At 32.2% G+C, this 23,323-nt stretch overlaps 2 protein-coding genes across 7 annotated transcripts in view; both read right to left on the reverse strand.

The window, feature by feature from the left end:
* Positions 1–4,296: 4,296 nt before the first annotated feature.
* On the reverse strand, positions 4,297–20,889 carry LOC111417298 (Kynurenine 3-monooxygenase cn). The gene is made up of 5 exons (XM_023049527.2): positions 20,825–20,889; positions 20,702–20,771; positions 20,456–20,646; positions 5,914–5,962; positions 4,297–5,861 (listed from the first exon to the last, which is right to left on the reverse strand). Exons 1-5 carry the CDS (start codon positions 20,864–20,866, stop codon positions 4,915–4,917), a joined length of 1,299 nt encoding a protein of 432 aa, XP_022905295.2. The 5' UTR covers positions 20,867–20,889; the 3' UTR covers positions 4,297–4,914.
* A 175-nt stretch (positions 20,890–21,064) lies between these two features.
* Positions 21,065–23,323, reverse strand: part of LOC111418597 (hulk) — a 79,281-nt gene continuing 77,022 nt past the window's right edge. For all 6 annotated transcript variants that reach the window (XM_071195332.1, XM_071195330.1, XM_071195331.1 and 3 more), the window contains one exon: positions 21,065–21,937. In XM_071195332.1, coding sequence (XP_071051433.1) covers positions 21,567–21,937 — 371 coding nt within the window. In that variant the 3' untranslated portion in view covers positions 21,065–21,566. The remainder of the gene's footprint in view (positions 21,938–23,323) is intronic.

The raw sequence follows: 23,323 nt of genomic DNA on the forward strand, positions 1-23,323 counted from the left end.
ACGTGTGATGTGTTAAATATTTCCGCGTCGTTGTTTGAAGACGTGGAAATACTTAAAGAAGAATAAATATCATCCATTTTAAATAAAAATGCTTCATGAATTAACAGAAGATGACCCTGATATAGAAGAACAGAATTTTGTGAGCTAATGACAAATATGGTTGAACGAAATCGATTATACTTGAAACATATTTGTTTCAGTGATGAATGTACTTTCTTTTTGGGTGGAAAATTGCATCGGCGTGATGTTAATCCACATGAATATCGTGACGTTATCACTCAATTTCATTAGAAAGTAAATGTTTTTTTTTTCAAGACTTTTGCAAATTGTACAACAGAATTCTGACGATTTTGAAATGGAACTAGTGTTTCATCAAAACGGAGCACCTCCACATTATGCGCCAATGGTACGAAATTATCTTGATAAAAATTTTAATGGACAACAAGATCACCAGATCTGACACCTTTAGATTTCTTTTTATGGGGTTATTTAAAATCCAAGGTATATGAAATTCCGTTGGGTAGTGGGTAGTATATGAAATTGAGGATTTAAAACAAAAAATTATTGACGTCTGCCAAAATATTGATCACATGTTAAGCCGTGTGAGAGAGGAAACACTACAAAGATGGTACCACTGCCTAGAAGTTCAAGGTAATCATATCGAACAATTTACTTAATATTTGATTCTTAATAAATAAAAAATTCTTTTATTATTCAATAACAACACTAAGCAAATTTTTCAACCGTTACCTATACTAGCAAAATCTTTAATAAGAAAATATCATTTCTTATATTGACTTTTTTTCTTTATAAATATTTTTTGATAAAATATGATTAATTCATAAATTTAATATACTTCCAAACAACTTTTATTTCATTTCTAAAAAAAATAAGTAATTGTACTTGCAATTTTAAATCCGTCTTAGCTCGAGCGTATACCGACCGTTAACCTACCGTCCACCATTTATCTGGCCGATTGCATTTCGACAGGTAGTCGACGAAGATACGTTGGTTTTTCCGGCAAAATTCCGCATTTTGTTTAACTTTTATGCGAAAAACTAATAAACCGATATTTGATTGTGAGGTACCGTTGGATTCGTATTGTTTTCATCTTTCGGAAGATACCATAATATACTGGGTGTTCCATTTAAAAAAACAAAGTTGATCTATTTTCCGGAAAAACTAAAAGTGATGGCAAAATTTTCCATAAGAAAATATTTGTGCTGATAAAATATAGAAACTGACGTTTTTTTGTTCATAGTGATATCTCAATTTGTTCGGAAGTTAAACAGGGGGGGGGGTTACTTTACGCTAGCACTGTATAAATTGGGAACAAAATAAAATGAATGTTCGTTTAGCTGCACAAACTTTACGTGCAAGTGTTTCAGAATCACTTTATTATTGCTCCTTAACATTTAATAATTTTGAAGAAGCTAATTTTACAGGAGAGTTTTGCAAGATATTTAATGATTGCTTTGATATATTGAACAGTCGAAGCTATTACACCAATGTTGTCCTAAGAAAAATGCTATGTGAAAGTAATATACATGACATAGAGACTGTTATTAATAAGTGTTGTGAATATATAACAAATTTAAAAGTACCTAGTGGACAGTTTGTTTTAAAAACAGGAAAAAAAAACGGGATTTTTAGGAATGTATATCTGCTTAAAAAACTTGTTAAACTTGTACAAGGTTTTGATTATGGAAACTAATATGACATATCTGTTTTCTTATAAGCTCAGTCAAGATCACTTAGAAGTTTTTTTCAGTGCAGTTCGGAGCCGAGGTGGTTACAATAATAATCCCTCAACTTATCAGTTTAGAAACTCCTATCGTCGACTTTTAGTACATCATCAACTTTCTGGAAGTGAATTTGGTAACTGTGTAGATTTTGAAAATGTAACCATTCTGCATGTAGGAAGCAGTTCAAGTCGACATGGCTTGAGTGATGCGCAGGATAAGGAAACGAAGTAATAAATATTATCAATTTACAAAACTTATCACCATACATAGATAATGTTGTAGAGTACATCGGTGGTTATGTATCTAGACAAGTCATAACATCTATAGACTGCGATTTATGTAAATCTTTTTTAATTACTACAAGCAATCATTTAACACATTCGCTATGTTATATTAAAAACAGAGGTAATATTACAAAACCATCCAACGATGTCTACAAAATTTGTAAAACTGCAGAATCCCTTCTGCGAGGGTGTAAATTTGACATGCCATCAGCAGTACAATTACTCGAAAATTTAATCTTCCGAACAGTTGCTATGAATGTTTTTACTGGGCCTGAAATGACTTTACATTCCATGGAGCAAGACATTGGAAGTCAACACCGGTTTTTAGTAATTAAGAAAGTAATAAACAAATATGTTACAATTAGAATTCATCATTATACTAAGCAAATTTCGTTAAAAAATAATTTAATAAGGAGCAAATTTACAAAATTAATTCTTTTCAACCACCAATAAATGTTTATAACTTTTTTTCTTACCATACCCAAGATTTAGTAAAGCATTTTCATGAATTTTATTTCTAATTTAAAATCCAAGCCGAAATTATGGTACTTATATTTTTCTTCAATTATTTCCTAATTTAAACCAAATCAACAATTTACCGCCTATATGGGAACTGCGTCGCAAAGTCTAACGGACTATAGTCATTAATTTTGTTTTAAATTTACCGCCAAAATTAACGCACGCCCATTATATGTCAGTACGCTTCTATGTCTATCTCGGTTCGATCACCTTGCGCAAGCTATCTCTCTCGTTGGCTCAATCCATATTATATATCAGGGGTGGCCAAGCTCCTTGATAGTCCGAGCCATTTTTCAAAATTCGAAATTTTTCGCGAGCCGCAATTAAATACGTATATATTAAAAAGGTATGCAAAAAAGGTATTAAAAACAATTTTTTTAGAGAAGTTTATATTTTATATACTAAAAAAAAAAGGACCCCGAGTACATTCATCGAGAGCCACAAATAATCATTCAAAGAGCCGCATGTGGCTCGCGAGCCGCAGTTTGGCCACTGTTGTTATATATAATCAAAGACATATTGTTATTTTTATTAAAATTTTATTTTTGTTGAAGGTTTTTGAATTTTTTTTGTTTCATATATGTTTTTTATAATTTGGTAGGTTGGAAGATTATTTACAACAGTCCATAAAATGTTTCTGGTTACTTTACTTGAAATTAACAATGAAGTTCAAGTAAAGTTTATTATTAAGGAATGTTCAGTTCTTTTAAAATAAACTAACAATTATTTATAAGCAAAAGGTTAACGTGATCAATCAGAATTCTTTTAAATATTTTCTTCTTACTTTATGTTAATTATAAGGGTTATTGTTAAAAATTATTAAGTTCTTTTAAAATATTATATAATTAATAATTATTTATTAATAATAAGTTAATGTGTTTTGTTTTGGTTATTATTTTCTGTCTTTCCAGTTTATAATAATGTAAATTTTTCCATTAGTATATATAAGAATTTCGAATTTCCCGCTAAGTTGGTACATCTAACATGGCGACCTTTCTGGCTTCATTTTAGGCGTGGTGGGGACAACCCAAGGTTTATATATTAAAGGTTGTCTAAGTACCTATGCAATACTTTGATTTAGTTTGTGGGCGAGGGGCAAGAGCAGAAGTGTTTCGTGACGTAAGCGATCACGAATTGCGCACGCAACCTCATGGCCATGTGATGCTCCGTGCATTTGTTTAATTTGAATTGCTTGGCGGTATTATTTTCCACATGTGACGTAATGCGCAGTATGGTTGCGTACGAATCTAGACAACCTCTTATATATAAACCTTGGGTTTATAGAACATGTTCTATAGACCTTGGCTGTACACTAAATCACAATTTTGACGTTTCGAACATAACCTAATTCAACGTAATTCCTTTTAAAGAACTTTTTTATAAATTTTTATCATTAACACAGCAATTTTTATATCATACCTTGAAATATTGTCTTTTATGCAATAAACAAAGATGATAAGATTTTTTTTTTATTTTGACGTTTTCGAACGTATCCTAATTCAACTCAATTTCTGTAAAAGACTTTTTCTCTACAAATTTTTATTATTAACTCAGCAATTTTTATATGATTTTGAAAATAGCATCTTTTATCTGCAGTTTTTGATATAAATCTGTTTGTTAACTTCGATAAATAAAGTGAATGAGATTTTTTAAATATTGACGTTTTCGAACGTATCCTAATTCTACCTAATTCCTTTTTGATGACACTGAATAACAACTAAAATTAAGGTTAACGCTAAAACTAGAATTAACACTTGACCTAGAAGTAGAAACATTCGGGTTTAGCCGTCTTAAGAGACGTATGGCTAAACCCGAATGTTTCTAGTTCTAGGTCTAGTATTAGTTCTAGTGACAGTGTTAATTCTGGTTTGAGCTGTTATTCAGCGCCAGGTTGTTGTATATTGCTATTGAAATGAAACTAGAACTAACACTAGACCTAGAAGTAGAAATACTCAGGTTTAGCCATGCGTCTAAAGACGCACGGCTAAACCCGAAACTTTCTAGTTCTAGTGTTAGTTCTAGTTTCAATTGTTGTTCAGCGCTAAGTTGTTATATATTTTTATTGAACTGAAAGTAAAACTAACGCTAAATCTAAAACTAGAATCATTCTGGTTTAACCCGAATGGCTAAACCCGAATGTTTCTAGTTCTAGGTTTAGTGTTAGTTCTAGTGCCAGTGTTAGTTCTACTTTTAGTTCAATAAAAATACCCAACAATGGGACGATGAATATCAACTGAAACTAGAGGTAACACTAGACCTAGAACTATAAACATTCGATACAATAAAAAAATTTCAATATGTGCTAAAGATTGTTAATTAATTGTTATGATCAATGAAAATGTTTATTTTTAGACTTCATCGTTTCATTAAAACAAAAATTTCAATAATATCCCAATTATTACAATTATAAGAAATAAAGCAATCTTAATTATTTTATCTTGCCATTTTCGATTAATAACGCAATTACAATACGGCATGTTTGTAAACGTGACGGAAATATAAAGGGGGATCCAAAAATTTGGAAAATACCGATATAAAAATTCGTCGAAATTCTTTCTTAATCGATAACTATCTTTTGTGACTAAATGTCGCATTTCTTTATAATTATACATGGCTAATTCGCAAATTGCGTGTCCATCTTTTATCCTTTCTCCGCTAAATTCTTTGATACTTTTTATAAAATCGTCGTTATTTTTCGTTAAAACGCGATCGAATAAATAACAATCTTCGAAACCCGCATTCATTCCTTGGCCGTAAAACGGAACCATCGCATGTGCTGCATCTCCGATTAATAAATAATGTTTTCCAGAGAAATACGATTTACAATTAATCGATATTAACGATCGTGGTTTTAAATTGGATAAATTTCCAATTTGGGATTCCCCCAATAAATTAATCGTATCTTTAAATTGAAGTTTAAAAAACTCCATCCAATCATCCCCATTTTTAAGGTTATCAAACATTTGAAACGGCATAAATAAAGTTACGGTCCAAGACGAATCAAAATTGGGTAAAGCAATCATCATAAAATCATTTCTCGGCCAAATATGTAAACAATTCGGGATCATTTCTTCACTTTTTCTTGATTCTATTTTCAATTCGACGTATCCGTGTTCTATGTAGGTTTGAGAAAATGAAAATAAATTGTTTTGTTGGTTTCTTAATGCGCTGTGAGCTCCGTCCGCACCAATTATTAAATCGAAGCTTTTTGTTATAATTCCATTTTGCGTTTTTATTGAAACCGATCCGTTTTGATTTGTTGATATTAATTCGGAGTTAAAATTTAATTCGACGTTTTTTTTGCTTGAAATAGCTAAAAGAAAAATTTATTTATTAATGAAGAATTAAATAAATCATTTTTTTACCATTTAGTAATATTTGGTTCAAATTATTTCTACTTATCGAATATAAACACTAAAAAAAAATAATAATACAGGGTCTGTCACGACGAGCTGAGTCTATATGTATGTGGCAAACTACTGGCACTATTTTTCTGAAAATTTACGTACAGGTTTATCCGAGGAGCTCGTTTCAGCTACAATATTTTACCCTACTTCGTTATTTTAAATGCAATGTCCCAATTGTTATTAAATTTTCGAGATCCCCGTTAAATTTTAATATAATTCGATATAAGTCATTATATGTTTATTTAGACTGCACCATTTTTGAGTTATTTCGGTTTTTTTGAAAATTTTGGCAGATGCAGCCCTTCACGATAATAATTTTTCGGAACTACATTCGAGTTTGGCCAAATTGTCTCAGGGTTTGTAGCAATAAGATTCACAGCTTACATAATCATTGAGAAGTTTTTTCAACAATTTTACAGGTTGGTCAGAAATTTGACCGGTGTGAAAACAGCATACCAAATATAGCACGCCATTTCACCGAGGTCACCCGGTATACCGGGTGTCCCATCAGTTGTGGTATCCGCTTTTTTGACATCTAAATTTCAAGATAGAAATTCCAAATTCGATATGTATTAAGTCACCCCACTTGGCCAGGTGGTGATTATGTCAAATAAATTTTTTATTGCACGCTTTGCGAATAATTTGCAAAAATGTTAAAAACGATGAAATTTATGGTTTTATTTTTTAACGATTCTTATGTCATATGATGTGGGAGTCATAGTTAAGTAAATTCACACCAAAAAAATTGCGATTTATTCATTATTTACGACAAAAATTAAGAAAAATGAAATGACACTTAAATTTATGATACCCTGGGCCAAGACTACTACCCTTACGAGGAGCCACTCGTTTATTGCCTATTGGGTAATAAAGCGACCGTCCAGCTTAATTTTGAGCCGGTTGAGGGTTAATTTTGAACTTATTTTATAACGAATATAGTTTTTAACTTAATATTAAGGTATCTAAATCAATTTAATAGAATATTATTAAAAAAATTAAATGTGTTTATGTTTGACAAAAAATTTTCGGAAATTCCTAGAAACATTAAAGAGGTTGTTTGTTTGGAATAACATTATTTAATTTTTATGCCAAGAGATTGTTTTGTAAATTGTAACAAATGCGTGAAGAAAATAATTACGACAAAAATGACGTTTCGGGGAATTATTATTTTCTTTTCTTACCTGAAAAGGTGTAATTTTGACGTACTTTTATTTCTTTGGTTCAGTTAACGTGTGATTTTCCTAGAGTTGATATTGAAGTTGTGCAAACCACTCAGTGTTCAAAATGCCATTAACGTTTTCGAATAATGAAAAACGGACATGATTTTAATTTACGGCGCACAGTGGTCCACAAGCGGTAAAATGTGAACGAAAATCAAATTTTCGAAATTTTTTTTTTCGTTTTTTTTTACATGTTACATGTACTTTAGGTCTTAATAGACTGAGAGCTGAAAGGAATAAAGTCTTATGTACTTTCTAGTGCCAATTGTACGCAATAAAACAGTACTACAATTCTTGTGTATTAAATATCATAAAATGCTACAACTTTAGATGAAGAAAATATATTGTGTTCCACTTTTTCAAGACAATGCGTTGTTGCTATCTTGAACAGTATAGAAAGGTCTTCATTTGGCACATTTCTAATTTTTAAAATATTTTTGCAGTAATACGTAATAAGCACTTCTTTTAAAGCTAATTAACACCTACTTGAAGTTACATCCAAATGTTTTAACATATATATCTTGCAGAAGACGCAAGAAGAACTTTTGTCGCTAGAATATTCTTATTCTTTGAGATGTGCTCTATATAACATGATAACCACATCTTGCTTTAACTTGCTCCTTACCAAGATATTAGCGATCAAAGATGATCACTGACTGAGTGTGTTATTGGACCGTTTTCATATAAAATGCTTATATTCTTTTTCTTAAAAGATAAATCTCGTATATTTGGTGTAAACTCGCATAACAATAATAGAATATCAGACTTAAAGTTTCAGGCATATCTAACAACCGGAAGTAGTTGTTAGATACAGTGCGGCAAAAAACTGAAACACTTGAAATATCTACTTTTTTTATAAGTATGAAGGCATTCACGGCCGGGGTTAATTGAACTAATATTAGAACTAAAACTAGAACTAACACCAGAAACTTTCGGGTTTTGCCGTGCGTCTTTTAAGAAAAGGTTTGGTTTTCGGATGCCATGGTGCAACCTTCTTCAGAAACACTTGGAACCAGTTTTATTAAATGTTATTTAAAAAAAAATTTTTAAATGTTTGGATAATTATCCAAATGTAAATGTAAATTCTATATTACATTGTAAGTGGGGGTTTGATGGTAGCGGATGTCATTCTACTTATAAACAAAAGTTCATCACAAATGCAGAGGGAAAAGATGATTCGCTATTTATGTCTTCCTAATCTCATTACGATTGGAAGACAATGATAATAATATTGTATTGTGGAAGAATCCCACGCCATCATCTATACGGTTTTGTAGACCGATTAGATTACAATGGGTGCATGAAAATGCCGCTCTTATAAGCACCGAAGAAAATATATATTTCAAACCAAATAAGTTCCCTTCAGCCATATACCTCAAAATGTGTAAGTGTTAACTTTTCTCTTTATTTCACGATGGTGGATGGCAAGGTATAAAGTCTTCGTTTTCTTAAAACTTTATTTGAATTATTAATACATGTTGTAGGTCTGTAATTCTTTGATGGGAATTTGATGGAATCATCTGGAATGGAATGTTATTTATGCAGAGCAAAAATTTCACAGATGAACGGTAGAGCTAGAAGGTTTTAAGTTTGGTTTGTCTGTTCTCCTTGCATACATTCGGTTTTTTGTGTGTTTGCTTCATATTTCATACAGATTAGAAATTAGAACTTGGAAGGTGTCTGGTTCATACGTACTTTCACTAAATTATCATCAGAGATTATTGGTATGACAATTTTATGGTAAGCACGCATGTACTAATCACTTTATACTTCATTTAAGGAATTGACGAGGAACTAATACAGCGATTTGGCTTTGTTTTGGCTGCAATAAACAGTGGGTACAATATTAATTGCAATGAATTTGATAAATATTGTTTCAAAACTGCCGAAAAGTACGTCCATTTTATGGTTAGTACTATATGCCAACCAGCGTTCATAAAATTTTGATACATGGATCTGCAGTCATTAAAGAAACTCTACTATCTATTGGAGAGTTGTCGGAAGAAGCGCAAGAAGCTAATAACAAAAAAATCCGAAAATTTAGAGAGAGCCACACAAGGAAATGTAGTAGACTGGATACGAATGAAGATCTATTTAAAAGACTGTTACTCAGCTCACATCCATTTATAAGTAATTTTCAACAGCACATTTCTAGAAAACATAAAAAGATGAGTACTAAAAGATTATTTATAATAGACAATGTAGAAGACCAGGAAGAAGAAAAAGATCGCAAAGAAGAAGATGAATATGACGAAGAACAAGAATCAGAACAAGAGCTATATGAGGCAGGATGCAACGAAGATGAAGATGACGAAGAATGGTCTGAAACAGAACAAGAAGAAACACATATTGTTAAGCAACGTAGATAATTTATAGAGAATTAAATTCCCTTTCTGATAGGCTAAAAAAGCATGGTGCGTTCCATTTAAAATTTTCTACTTTCTCGTTATTGAAAATGGAGAAACAATAATTCAATTTTTGACCACCCTGTATAAGATACTCCGATACAACAAATGACAATCTATTTGACAGCATCTGAAGAATAATCGTACCAATTTAGACCTTTTTTGAATGAACGTTGGCTGAGATATGGAGTTTTAAAGAGCATGGTGAAATTTACCAAAAAAAGTTTAGAACCAAAATAACTCGAAAACGAAAAACGCTAGGTACCAATAACTTTTATCAAAGTCAACCTATTTTTTTACGTACAATTAAATGGTGTAATAAAAACTATAGCATTCTATATAAAATTACGAAGTTATGGTCTACTTCAGGTAGACCGGAAGTGGCAGCCATCTTGAAAGTATTTTAGATTGAAAGTTCCGAATGAACAACCCATGCTACCAAAATTTCAAAATTGTACGAATAGTGGAACCTGAAAAAGTTCTAACGAACCAGTTACGTGAGACACTCTGTAGTTAAAGATTTATTTATAGAAACCTTACATCGAAGTAAACTATATAACCTATTTAGTTTAAACAATTTTGTATTTAGCTATCCTTCATGATTTAATAGCGTTGTATAAAATTTTGTATTTATCCAATTCTAAGGACCTAAATTATATGAAAAAAGTAGAATGTGACCTCAAGTAAATGAGTACTTCCGGTTGCCATATTTGATCCAAAAGTTCACAAAGTCTTTAGCATATAGTCCTATAGCCATATACCAAGTTTCAAAAAATTATCTCAACCCAAACTGCGTTAAAATATTTTTGTTCGGGTTTTTTCGACTTTAGACCACTGTGCGGCGAGGCAAGGCTCAACGCTTGCTTAGTATCACAGATTTATTTAAATAGATTTGCGGATAGAGTCACAGCTAAGCCAAGAACATTTGAAAGGCTTCTGGATGGTCTTAGGGAAACTGGTTCCCTTAAACCTAAGAAAAGGACTGTAGTAGAATAGCGTGATACATACGAAATGAATCAGGCCCTCGTACTAAACCTTGTGGAAAACGATCCACAGGTAAGTTTTCGAGAGATAAGTAGTCAATATGGAGTTACAAAGACGTCGGTTCTAAGAGTGTTGACCTCTATTCATAGATATCACCCATATCATATCGACCTGCACCAAGAGTGACCAAATGCATATAAATAAGAACTTCTTTCAAAATGTTTTGCAAGTTTTAAATCATGCGGCAATGTCAATAAGCATAACTTGCACTATTGGGCGCCAACTAATCCACATTGGACGCGACAAGAATAAAATCAAAATCGTTGGGCACGGAACGTGCTGGGAGGCATTATAAATAACTATTTAAAAGAGTCTCATTTTTTTAAGGAAATTTGTCAGGAGAAATGTACACTAACTTTATCGAAAATGAATTAGACGATTACTTAGAAGACATTCCGTTAATAAACATTGTTTGTAATGATTTGTGGATGCAGTAGAATGGGGCTCCAGCCCATTACTCCAGAAATGTGCCAAATGCTGCAACAAAAAGATTATATTAAAATTTTAATCGGCACCAAGGAGATAATGTCCAAAATTCATTTAGATACCGATCACTACACACCTGGTCCATTGGTTTATTCCCCAACCGGCAATAACCAAGCAGCTCCTAGTAAGGGTAGTAGTCTCGGTCGACGGTGCCATAAATTTAACTGTCATTTCATTTTTCTTCATTTTTGTTCTAAGTAATGAATAAATCGCATTTTTTTGCTGTGAATTTACGTTACTATGACTCCCACATCATATGATATAAGAATCGTTAAAAAATAAAACCATAAATTTTGTCATTTTTAACATTTTTGCAAATTATTCGCAAACCGTTCAATAAGAAATTTATTTGACATGATCACTACCTGGCCAAGTAGAGTAGCTTAATACATATCGAATTTGGAGTTTCTATCTTGAAGTTTAGACGTCAAAAAAGCAGATACCACAACCGATGGGGCACCCTGTACGGTGAAGTCGGTTTCACACGCCTTAATTTGTAAGCAACAAAGCTATAGAAAATTCGACGTTAATACTAATTTCAAAAAATCAATCAATTGACAAATAGCAATAAATACATATAGGTACAATAAAATTAGTGGAAATAAATTTACCTACGATTTCGTAAAGGCTGTTTTACCGTCATATAAAAAACTCGTCTTGTTAACCGCGGCAGCCGTCAAATATCTAATAACTGCTAAATATATTAAATAGTATTAGCTGTTCAATAGCGTGGTCAAATTAACTTGCTCTGACTTCGTAAGGGTTGTTTTATACATCCCATACAAAAAAATTCGCCCTGTGTTAACGACGGCAGTCCCCAATAATTTGATAGTTGCTAAATATACTAAAACATCCCATCTATCGAATAGCGTGGCCAGATTTACTTGCTATGACTTTGTAAGGGCTGTTTTATTTACCCCCATATTAATCGCCCTGTGTTAACGACGGCAGTTCCTAAAGATCCGATGATTGATAAATATACTATAACATCCCAGCAATCGAATAGAGTGACCAGATTTACTTGCGCTTACTTCGTAAGGGCTAGTTTGTTCACCCCCAATCAAAATAGTTAATTATGTGTTACATTTCTGTACACTAATTGTAAGTAGTAAAACTTTCAAGGCTATTAAAAAATACTTATCAAAAAGGTAATATTTTTTTAACCGCCGTATCTCCTAACCCAGCGATACTGGTGTAGAGCACATGCTAAATCGGCATATTTTGATGTCTTTCGAGATTTCCCATTCTTTCTGAATGGGTGGAAGGGTTGAGAAAATGTTCAGCAAAAGTGACTTCAGGTTAGCTCGTTTGGTCCAAAAGTTGATACGAATTTACGATTTAGGTTTAATAGGTGTTGTTGGTAATAAAAAAAAAATGTCAACAGTCAATAATAAATAATAATACAAACATCCTTTTTTGCACAAAATCTTTTGTTCAAAATCGACGGAGTGAAATCGTTGTGAGATATAGTGGCCGAGAGTTCCTTATTATGTATCGTTTATAATATTATTCAGAAATCCAACGAGTATCATAAAATACTTACTTTCTAAATAAATTCTGTAGATTGTTCGTCTTTTTTAGTATTTATAATAACGGGCCGAAGACTTATGGTTAAGTTGTTTTCACCACCAATCTAAAACAAAAAACAGTGTGTTTTCTTGATCCAATGGGAACGTCAAATGAGGAAGGTAACAAATATTTGACATCATTTTTAACGTTTTTAAACTTTTATAATCGTTTCAATAATTCTACCTTCGATGTGAACACATTTAAAACCGTAAACTCCAAGCATAGCACACGAAGAGATTCTTATAACTGTGGGCTCTATATAATTCTTTAAGTGTCTTGTGCATGATATACCTTTGACAATAATTTGTGACATGAATGTGTACAGGAAGGAGCTTAAGACAGCGTTGACAGAAACATTACCATCAAAATTAGTGATGACAATATCAGATAGTGCATGCCGACTGAAAGTAGAGAGGCAACTGTCAAGCGAATTAAAGTGTCCTCCGAACTGAAAGAAGGAGACGGATTAGCGCCCATACTCTTCAACATATTACTCGAATATATTACGAGAAGAACTGGAGTCGGTCTGGACGCTACCTTCATGAACAAATCTGTACAAGTGGTGGGATATGCAGACGATCTTAACTATGTGAATTACTTTAATAGATTCTTTCCAGTAAAACGAGTACAGATACATAAAGACAGCACGCAAACCTTACCGACTCATCTTCTAAAATTACGGAACTTGGTTTCGGCTGAACAGACGGTTGCTACATTCGACTGTGACTTTAAATCAACCTATAATTTTTACAAAAATCTTTATGACACCGAAATTAAACAGCTTAAACGCAAACGGAATCATATACTTGAACGGTCAACTAATAAGAACAAAAGTATGTGGAAAATAATTAATGAACACACAGGGAAGCAAAAGTCATCCAATCTCCTCTTCACGGATGACCTTCAATCTCTGGCTGATGATTTTAATAACATGTTCTCTGACAGTGCCGGTGGTTTGCCTGATATAGTTGGAAAAGGTTTAGATACAAGTTATAGTAGTTGTCCACATACGTTTTATTTTTTCCCAGTTTGCAAAGACGAACTGGCTTTGATTGTAAAAACGCTGAGTTACTCACAGGCATGTGGTATTGATGGAATACCAATCAACTTCCTAAAAAAATGTCCACAAACTTTTATGGATCCGCTATGCCACATAATAAACCAATCTCTTCAGTGCGGGATATTCCCTGAAAACCTAAAAAAGGCAATGCTTATACCATTATATAAGAAAGGCGATTCAAACCATATTTCCAATTACCGACCAATCAGTTTGCTAACTGGTTTCTCTAAGATCTTTGAAAAAGTAGTCTACAACAGACTGTATAATTATTTAGAAAAGTACAAATTACTGAGCGAGCGTCAACATGGTTTTTTGAAACGGAGAAGTGTGGAAACTGTATTATTCACGTACACGTGCGACATTTATGAGGTTTTGGAGAGAGAAGATATGGCTTGCGGTGTACTCCTGGACTTATCGAAGGCGTTCGATATGATTAATCACAAAATACTGATCTCGAAATTGGACTCGTGTGGGATAAGGGGAATCACTCTTGACTGGTTTGCTTCGTACCTATGTAATAGAAAACAAAATGTACGAATTACAGAAAATGGCGTTCCAATCATTTCAAGGGACCACTATGTCGAGAGGTATGCCGCAGGGCAGTATACCGGGTCTTATATTGTTCCTAATATACATAAATGACATACACAGTGTTACTGAACATGTAAATGCAAACTTCTCCGCTATTAATTACGCTGACGATACCCTGTCCAAGGACAGTAGAATCTAACAGGACTGCTACATCCATTGTTGTTACAAGCTGCTCGCAAACTACGTCACACCATTTTCCACGCCCAGCTGTTGAAAGGTTATATCGTAGACGTATTCATATTATTTTTGAAGTTTTACGTTTTTAGACGTATTAATGTGTATTAGTGATGTAAAGTTTAGTTACTTTTTAGTATTTGTAACTATCCGTTACTTTCAGAAAAAGTATTCGTTACTTTGTACTCGTTACTCGTTACAAGTAATCGTTTGCACTTGAGGTTCCAGTACTAGTTTGCGCTCAAGGTTCGATTACTCGTTTTAGTTGGATTACATACTTATATGAATTTATTTTATATTACACTTATTTTTGAAAACAAATACTGTACGTATATTATATTGTGTTTGTTACGCTATTATGCACTGTGCACTAATATCAAAAAATAGAGTGTAGGTTATGGGATTTACTTTTTCACTGCATATTATAACGAAGAATTTTTCTTTATTATTATTATTTAATTATTAATAACTTACGTTTCACTTATTATATAACAAAAATATTTGAAAGTAGTAACACATTAACAATGGAAAACAAAACTTCTTCTATAAAACAAGCAATAATAAAATAAAATAAAAATATTAAAACAACAATAAAACATATTACAGCTTATTATTGCAATGTAAAAATAAATTTTGTTGCGCATTTCGACATTTAAGTCGATTTCGCCTATCCAACAATACTTGGCCTTTGGAAAAAGTAACTGTTAGATCCAAAGTAACTGGTACCGATGTGATACGGTAACAGTTATTTCGGATCTCGCGGAGTAACGAGTACTCGTATAACGAATTGTTACTTTTTTTACATCACTAATGTGTATCATATAACCTCTAAAAACACAGAGAGTTACCAGGCGTGGCAAAAAGTGTGACGTAGAGTGCGGGCAACCAACCCGCAGTGAACTACAAAAATACAATGAATGTAACAGTCCTGTTAGATTCTACTGTCCTTGGACGATACCAGCTTTCTATTATATGGTGACACATTTGAATCTATGGTTACTGGTGGTTCAGAACTATTAAATACTGTAGAAAATTGGCTAACCACCAACGACCTCATTATAAACCATGACAAGGCTAACGTTATTCTGTTTAAAACTACAAATAGCTCTAATCCCAATACTATAACCTTCAATCATCGTTTATATACAACTGAAGAACGGGTACGTTTTCTTGGAGTGGTTATCGACGACACCCTTAAATGGAAATCGCGTATTGTTGCACTCTGTAAAAAGTTAAGCAGTTTTTGGTAAGCTCTACGTCAAATGAAAAAGTTGGTGAATGATCGCGTTATACGTTTATGCTGCTACGGTTGTTGCTATTCGCAAATATGGTTTGGTATCATAATCTGGGAAGGCAACAGCGAATTACGTCGCGTATTTGTGTTGCAGAAGAGATAATACGCACCATGTCCGGTTGTTAAATAAGTTGTTACTGCATCTGCAATATACAGGGTGAGTCAGAAAGAATGGGAAATCCGAATACTGGAGATACTAGACACCAACATATGATGATTTAACCTAACATCTCTTATACAAATGTCAGTGGTTTTCGAGGCACAGAGTGTTGAAAGTTAAATTTTTATTTCAAAATTTCTTGATAATTTTGAAGTTTTTTGTACTATTAACATAAAATTTGGTTGTTTTTTGTTTTCGATCATGGGAAATACGAATTTGAAACTTGTTTTGTTATTGCTCGTAGAGGGCGGTAGATACACACTGCTCGTTTGATAAATCAAATCATAAGTTTTTTGGCTGTCGAGCTACGACCAATAAGACTTACAAATCACAAAGAGTATTCAATTTTACATAAAAAAGATACTTTTATTTAAATTGTCTAAGTCTATCGGTTTTCGAATTATTTACTTTTAAATGTTTAAATGTATTTTTTCTTTTAAAATTTTTATATTTTAATATAAGTAAAGTTGGGTTATTTTTTCACTCATGTTTCAACAATTGCTTGTTAATTGTCAACATTGATCTAATTTCCGTGGTACAAAATAATCATTTTTACCAACAATAAAGTTATTACCAATTTCAAAATGCCATGACATAATGAGTTATCTAATAGTGACAAATCCAGATTTAAATCCACTGGATTTTTGAATATGGTCACAATATTCTATTGTTATTAATTAATTGTTATTGTTATCGATTATTATCGTTACTAATTGCAATAACTGTGTTATTGATTTTAAATGTTAACCTTAAAATTACTTTGAAACAATTAAAAGCAGATAACTTGGAAACCAGTAGACTTAGACAATGTAAGCAAGACTACCTTTTTTGTGTAGAATTGAAAGCTCCTTCAGATTTCTGGTTTTAATTGACCATACCTCAACTGACAAAATAGTCATGACTTGATATCTCAAACGTGCAGTGTATATCTAGCGCCCTCTGCGAGTAATCACAAAACAAATTTCAAATTCGTATGTCTCATGCTCGAAAACATATAACTACCAAATTTTGTGTTAATAGTACAAAAAGCTTCAAAATTATTAAGAAATTTCGCAATAAGAATTTAACTTTGAACACCTTATGCTTTGAAAACCACAGACTTTTGTATAAGAGATGTTAGGTTAAATCGTCATATTTTGGTGTCCCCGGTATTCGGATTTCCCATTCTTTCTAACTCATCCTGTATATTTATGAGATCTTAGTTTTTCTGTTTAATAACAAAAGTCTTTTTTCACAAAACTCATTTAATCACTATTACGAAACTCGAAATAGGTGCGATTATTGCTACCCAAGACATCGCCTAGCTGCTAGTGAAACTTCAACTGGTTATGCGGCTCTAAAATTATATAATAAATTACCTAACTCGATAAAACATATTACCAAAATTAGTACGTTTAAATAGGTTTTGTTCAATTTTCTAATCGATGTAGAACCCTATAATGTTGCTGAATATTTAAATTTTAAAATGTAATATCTTAAAAATGACGTTTGTTGTTGTAATTTTTTGATTTGTCTACAACACAATAATAGTATATTAAACAAGCGTATAATGACGGCTGTTACCCACGAAGAAGAAGTTAGTTGTAATCTGAGTGTGTAACATCCATTATACGCAAGTTGAATACTATACTTTATCTACAACTATTTAATTTTGAAAAAAAAATCAAAAAAAAGGAAAAAAAAATAAACTTGATAGACTTTTCAGACATAACCTCAATATAAGAAAGCTGTCATTTCTGATAATATTTTATTTTTTGATTAGTAGGCCGTGTCAGAACTGTGGAATAATGGCTTCATTATTCAACACTTTGTTAGTCATGGGTAATGCGTGTCATTACCAGTCAAAAATCAATTGTATAACGAATAGATAATTTAATAGTTGTAGATAATAGTATATTATTCAACAAGCGTATAATGGCGGCTGTTACCCACGAAGATGAAATTGCAACACGAGCGAGCAAAGCGAGCGAATGTTGTAATCGGAGTGGGTAACATCCATTATACGCAAGTTGAATACTATACTTTATCTACAACTATTTAATTTTGAAAAAAAATCAAAAAAAGAAAAAAAAAATAAACTTGATAGACATTTCAGACATAACCTCAATACAGTGTGTCTCCGGATTGTGTCCCCGTAAGGTATAATTGACGATAAATTTTTGAATTCAAATTCTATCTTTTGCAATTAAAGTCTGGATGTCATAAAACGAAATATAACCATGTTTTACGTCAAATATCCTCTAAGTACCAAAGTTAACGCAAGAAGTTTGTTAACCGTTGCAGGTAAAGTAGTCTTTCTGAGTAATGTACAACAAAAGTTGATTAAGATAAAATGTTTGTTATGTTAAATTATAGCGATATGCCGAATTTTATTAATTTAGCATATAAAAGAAAAAATGAGTTTTTTCTTGAAATTTTTTTTCTAATATTCCGTTTTACAATAAAAAGAAATGACCTGAGTGAACTAACAATTATCATTTCATAACTTAGCTTTAGCCTATTGTTAAATATTAGTTGATCATGTTTACATTACAACATAAAATATTTATAGTGCAGTGCTATGGATTAGGGAACATTAGTTACAATGCAGTTTTAAGGCAATTTGAGGAAAAATTTGGATTTTTAGTACTACAAAAACAATTAAGAGAGTTGTTAAGAAAATTTCAGAAACAGGCAATGTGGAAAATAAAAGAAAGGAAAAAAAGCTTTTAGATAAACATGATGCGGGGTCGATTGTTGCAGTAACGAACGCAATGGATTATGGTAAGGTGTCGTATTATAAACCAAAATTTAACCACACTATCGAATTAGGTGATGAAGCAAAACGTTTAGATTATTGTTTGTGGCTTGGGTACAAAATTTTGAAAGACAGAACTTTTTTAAAAAACCTCACAAAAGGCCCACATTCGACCATTTTAATTAGAAATTATTTAAATACGTTATTTCGAAAAAAATGGATTGGTAGATATCATCCGCAACCATAGTCGCCAAGAAGTCCGGATTTATTTATTATGAATTTTTATTTTTAAGGTTATGTAAAACAAAAAGTGTACACTGAAAATTTTAATAACAATTTAGACCGTTTAAAACAAAAAAATTGAATCTGTTATTAGAGAAATTTCGTTGGACCATATTAGAAAAAGTTATAAATGTCGAAAAAGGGCTGAATTATGTCTTAGTGTTGGTGGTGGTATCATTGAATAAGCTTTTATGTTAATTTAGTTTAGATCGAAAATGTTTTGTTAATCTTATGATTTAAAAATCTGCATTTTGCTTTTATATCCTACATTAATAAAATTCGGCATATCGCTATAATTTAACATAACAAACATTTTATCTTAATCAACTTTTGTTGTACATTGCTCAGAAAGGCCACTTCACCTGCAACAGTTAACAAACTTCTTGCGTTAACTTTGGTATTTTGAGGACATTTGACGTAAACCTTGGTTATATTTCGTTTTATGTCATCCAGACTTTAATTGCAAAAGATGGAATTTGAATACCAAAATTTATCGTCAATTATACCTTACGGGGACACAATCCGGGGACACACTGTATATAAGAAAGCTGTCGCTGTCATTTTTGTGATTATTTTATTTTTTGATTAGTAGGCCGTGTCAGAACTGTGGAATAATGGCTTCATTATTCAACACTTTGTTAGTCATGGGTAATGCGTGTCATTACCAGTCAAAAATCAATTGTATAACGAATAGATAATTTAATAGTTGTAGATAATAGTATATTATTCAACAAGCGTATAATGGCGGCTGTTACCCACGAAGATGAAGTTGCAACACGAGCGAGCAAAGCGAGCGAGTGTTGTAATCTGAGTGGGTAACATCCATTATACGCAAGTTGAATACTATACTTTATCTACAACTATTTAATTTTGAAAAAAAAAAATCAAAAAAAGGAAAAAAAAAACTTGATAGACATTTCAGACATAACCTCAATATAAGAAAGCTGTCGCTGTCATTTTTGTTAATATTTTATTTTTTAGTTTTAGTAGGCCGTGTCAGAACTGTGGAATAATGGCTTCATTATTCAACACTTTGTCAGTCATGGGTAATGCGTGTCATTACCTGTCAAAAATCAAATGAATAACGAATAGATAATTCAATAGTTGTAGATAAAGATTATTATTATTATTACAACTAGAAAGTTTCGAGTTCGAGTACTTTTCGGGATAGGGAAATTTGACGCAAATTTCTGACCACTGTATCATGTTTATAAAGTCCATTTCCGGTGTAACCGAAAGTTGCAGAAAACTGAAAATATTTTAACTGAAACGAGCTCCTCGGATAAACCGTGCATGCAAATTTTCATAAAAATAGTTCCAGTAATTTGCCATATACCAATAGACTCAACTCGTCGTGACAGACGATACATTAATCATAAATTATTTTCTGCTAAACGTCATTTTAATTAATGTCGGTAAAGTAGAATCCTATTTGTCAATTAATGACGTTTAAAAAAATTAATTTTCATTAAAATTACTTGTTTTCCAATAACATCATAAGGAATAAACTTGGTTTCTCCTTTATAATCGTGAAGTAATCTTCCTTTCATCGCAACAGAATTCTTTAAAATAATGTCTTCTAATCCGATTGATTTTAGAGCGTTTCTTCCTCGGTTTGATAACGCTAAATTAATCGATTTTCCAGTTTCGGTTTCACATTTTCTTAAATCTAAATCAATTGTTAATAAATTTTTTAATTAAACTTAATATTTTAAGTTTAATACCATCTCTTTTTTCGTATAAAACCACTTCATAATTCCTGTTAGCCATGTAACACGCGCACATAGCGCCAACCTAAAAACTTAATATAAAACACCCCAAATAACTGTAATTTTAATAGAACTTACCAAACCACCCCCGATTATTCCAACGCGTTTTTTTTCATACATTTCTCCTTTTAGAACCTTCCGCAGTAAAAGAACACCTTAACTTAAATAGTTTTATCAACCTAATAAATATTATATGTAAATTATCTTCTAGAATATCATCTTTCACTACTTCAAAGGTTTCGGATATTATTACATTTCGTGTATTTGCTTTACACTTCATTAAATTTCTTGGGGATTAAACACAAAAAAAACAACGCATTTTATTTAATCTGTAATTATTACCTTTATATACAACGATATGTACAGTATTCATAAACCTACGAATAAATATCATATCGGGACACGTCCTTGTCTTGTTTTTTCCTATTTTAACATTTTTTAATATGGGAATGATTGTAACAATTCGCGGCGGCGACGACGACTTACGCGTTAGGTTAATGAGACTGCTTTTTAACAATCGTAACTTCTTGTTTTCATTTTTAACACCTCACCTTAATTAATTTTTGAATTAATTTATATTTTTTTGGTCCTTTCATTCAAAAAATTCTTATTTAAAAACTTTTTACTTAATGGGTGTAAAAATTGTATAAATGGGACGAACACAAGAGAAAAATCTTCGGTGGTTAAAAAAATAATTAATAAATCATTCATACTAACCTCATTGCACACAAAAAAAATCTCATTCTTTTTTGCTCTTAATATTTTTTTCTTTCTCTCTATTTCTATAGAGATTTGAAACCCCTAATATGTTTTTTTGAAATTATGCTTGTTTTGGATGTGGAACCGGAAGTTGGGGTTGAGGTTTGAAACATTGTAAAAGAAAAACTGTGTACGTTACAAAAGCGACGCCTATCGCTAACATTGCGTACATAAATAGATTTAGTTCCGGTTGTCTAAATCGGTTCTTTCGCAACCATTCCAATACGTCCTTTTCTGAACGAAGGTCACCTCTATAAATACTGGGGAATCTTCGTCGGAAATAAACGATTGCTGGAAGTTGGGTTACACCCCATTTTCTGGCATATCTTGGATCTGCCATTTTGACAAAAGTTATGTCGAAATTGTCGGTTTCGCTGTCGATATTTTCCAATTTTTCCATTATGATTTTACTTTCATCAGAATGCATTTCATCTAAAAAACAATTACAATTAATTATTTTACAAATCTAATTAATATTGTCTATTTAATACATTAGTCTATAATTAATTAATACATCTATTTCATGTTCTTAGATATATTCGGGGTATACATCTACATAATGTATAAATTAAGAACGGTAGTTCTAGCTTTAATTGTTTTATCAGCGCTAAAATGTTGTATGTCTTCACTGAATAGAAAGTAGAACTAAAATTAGACCTAGAATTAAACACATCTGGGTTTAGCCGTACGTCTCTTAAGATGGCAAATGTTTGTAGTTCTAGGTTTGCTAGTTGTAGTGCTAGTGTTAGTTTTAGTTTTAGTTGTTATTCAGCACTAGATTGTTGATGTTTGGGAATGTTAAAATTAACAACCGAATAAATCTACAATTCAATGGTAAACAATTTACCTGCAAAAGGGAACTCATGTTTTTGGGAGTGAGGATTGACTCGAATCTGTCATGGAAATACCACATCAACGATCTGGCCATTAAGATAAATCGTGTGTGTATTGCGTTGAGAACAATTACTCGGTTAGTGTCGATCAGCGCAGCTATTAGTGCGTATTATGAGCTCTGTGAATCTGGAACCCGAGTTTAAGATATTTTGTTACACCCTGCCTCCCTACGGTAAATCTGGGGATACGTATAGGCAGACTGCATACTAGAGGACCTATTGGAATTATCTAGATTAGTCGCAGGGTGCGACAATCCGTGGGGTTTAAGAAAAATAATAATTAAAATTCATGTTCACTACTTGGTTGGTCAACTATAATTTTATAAATCTGAATCTGTTGTGGATTTAAATCTGAAGCTAACTTCAGCCACATGTCAGGAGCGACAAGTTTTTGCACTCGTTGAACATAGTACTGCAGCAGAGATCCTTCTTACATCCGTACCTGGATTTTCTTCAACCCTTCTCAAAATATCCTCTTCTACTGCAGGAGTGCTCACAGATCGAGGTCGACCAGCATAGTGGTGACTTGTTTTAAAAGAACCCACTTCCGACAAACGTTGATGCAATTTTGTGAACAATGTATCACAAGGTAAGTTACGGTTGGGGTAAATTTCCGAGTAACGGCGACGTGCCTCATAAGCGTTACTATTAGCAGCACCGTACAGGGTGGTTCAAATTCGATGTCCGAATAGGCTATCTCGTAAACTATAAGAGTTAGAAAAAAAGTAGCTAGTTTTTCCCCTGGAGGCCAAAATTGAAAATATGAATAATAATATTATAACTAACACATTATATGGACACTTTTTTACAGAGATAGCGCTTTGAGGTTTTCGACATTGGAATTTATTTAAAAAAAGAGATCGACACATGTAAGCTACTTTTTTTCTAATTCTTATAGTTTCCGAGTTTCCGATTTGAACCATCC

The sequence above is a fragment of the Onthophagus taurus genome, chromosome 3 (assembly GCF_036711975.1).
Source record: "Onthophagus taurus isolate NC chromosome 3, IU_Otau_3.0, whole genome shotgun sequence".
Classification (NCBI taxonomy): Eukaryota; Metazoa; Arthropoda; class Insecta; order Coleoptera; family Scarabaeidae; genus Onthophagus; species Onthophagus taurus.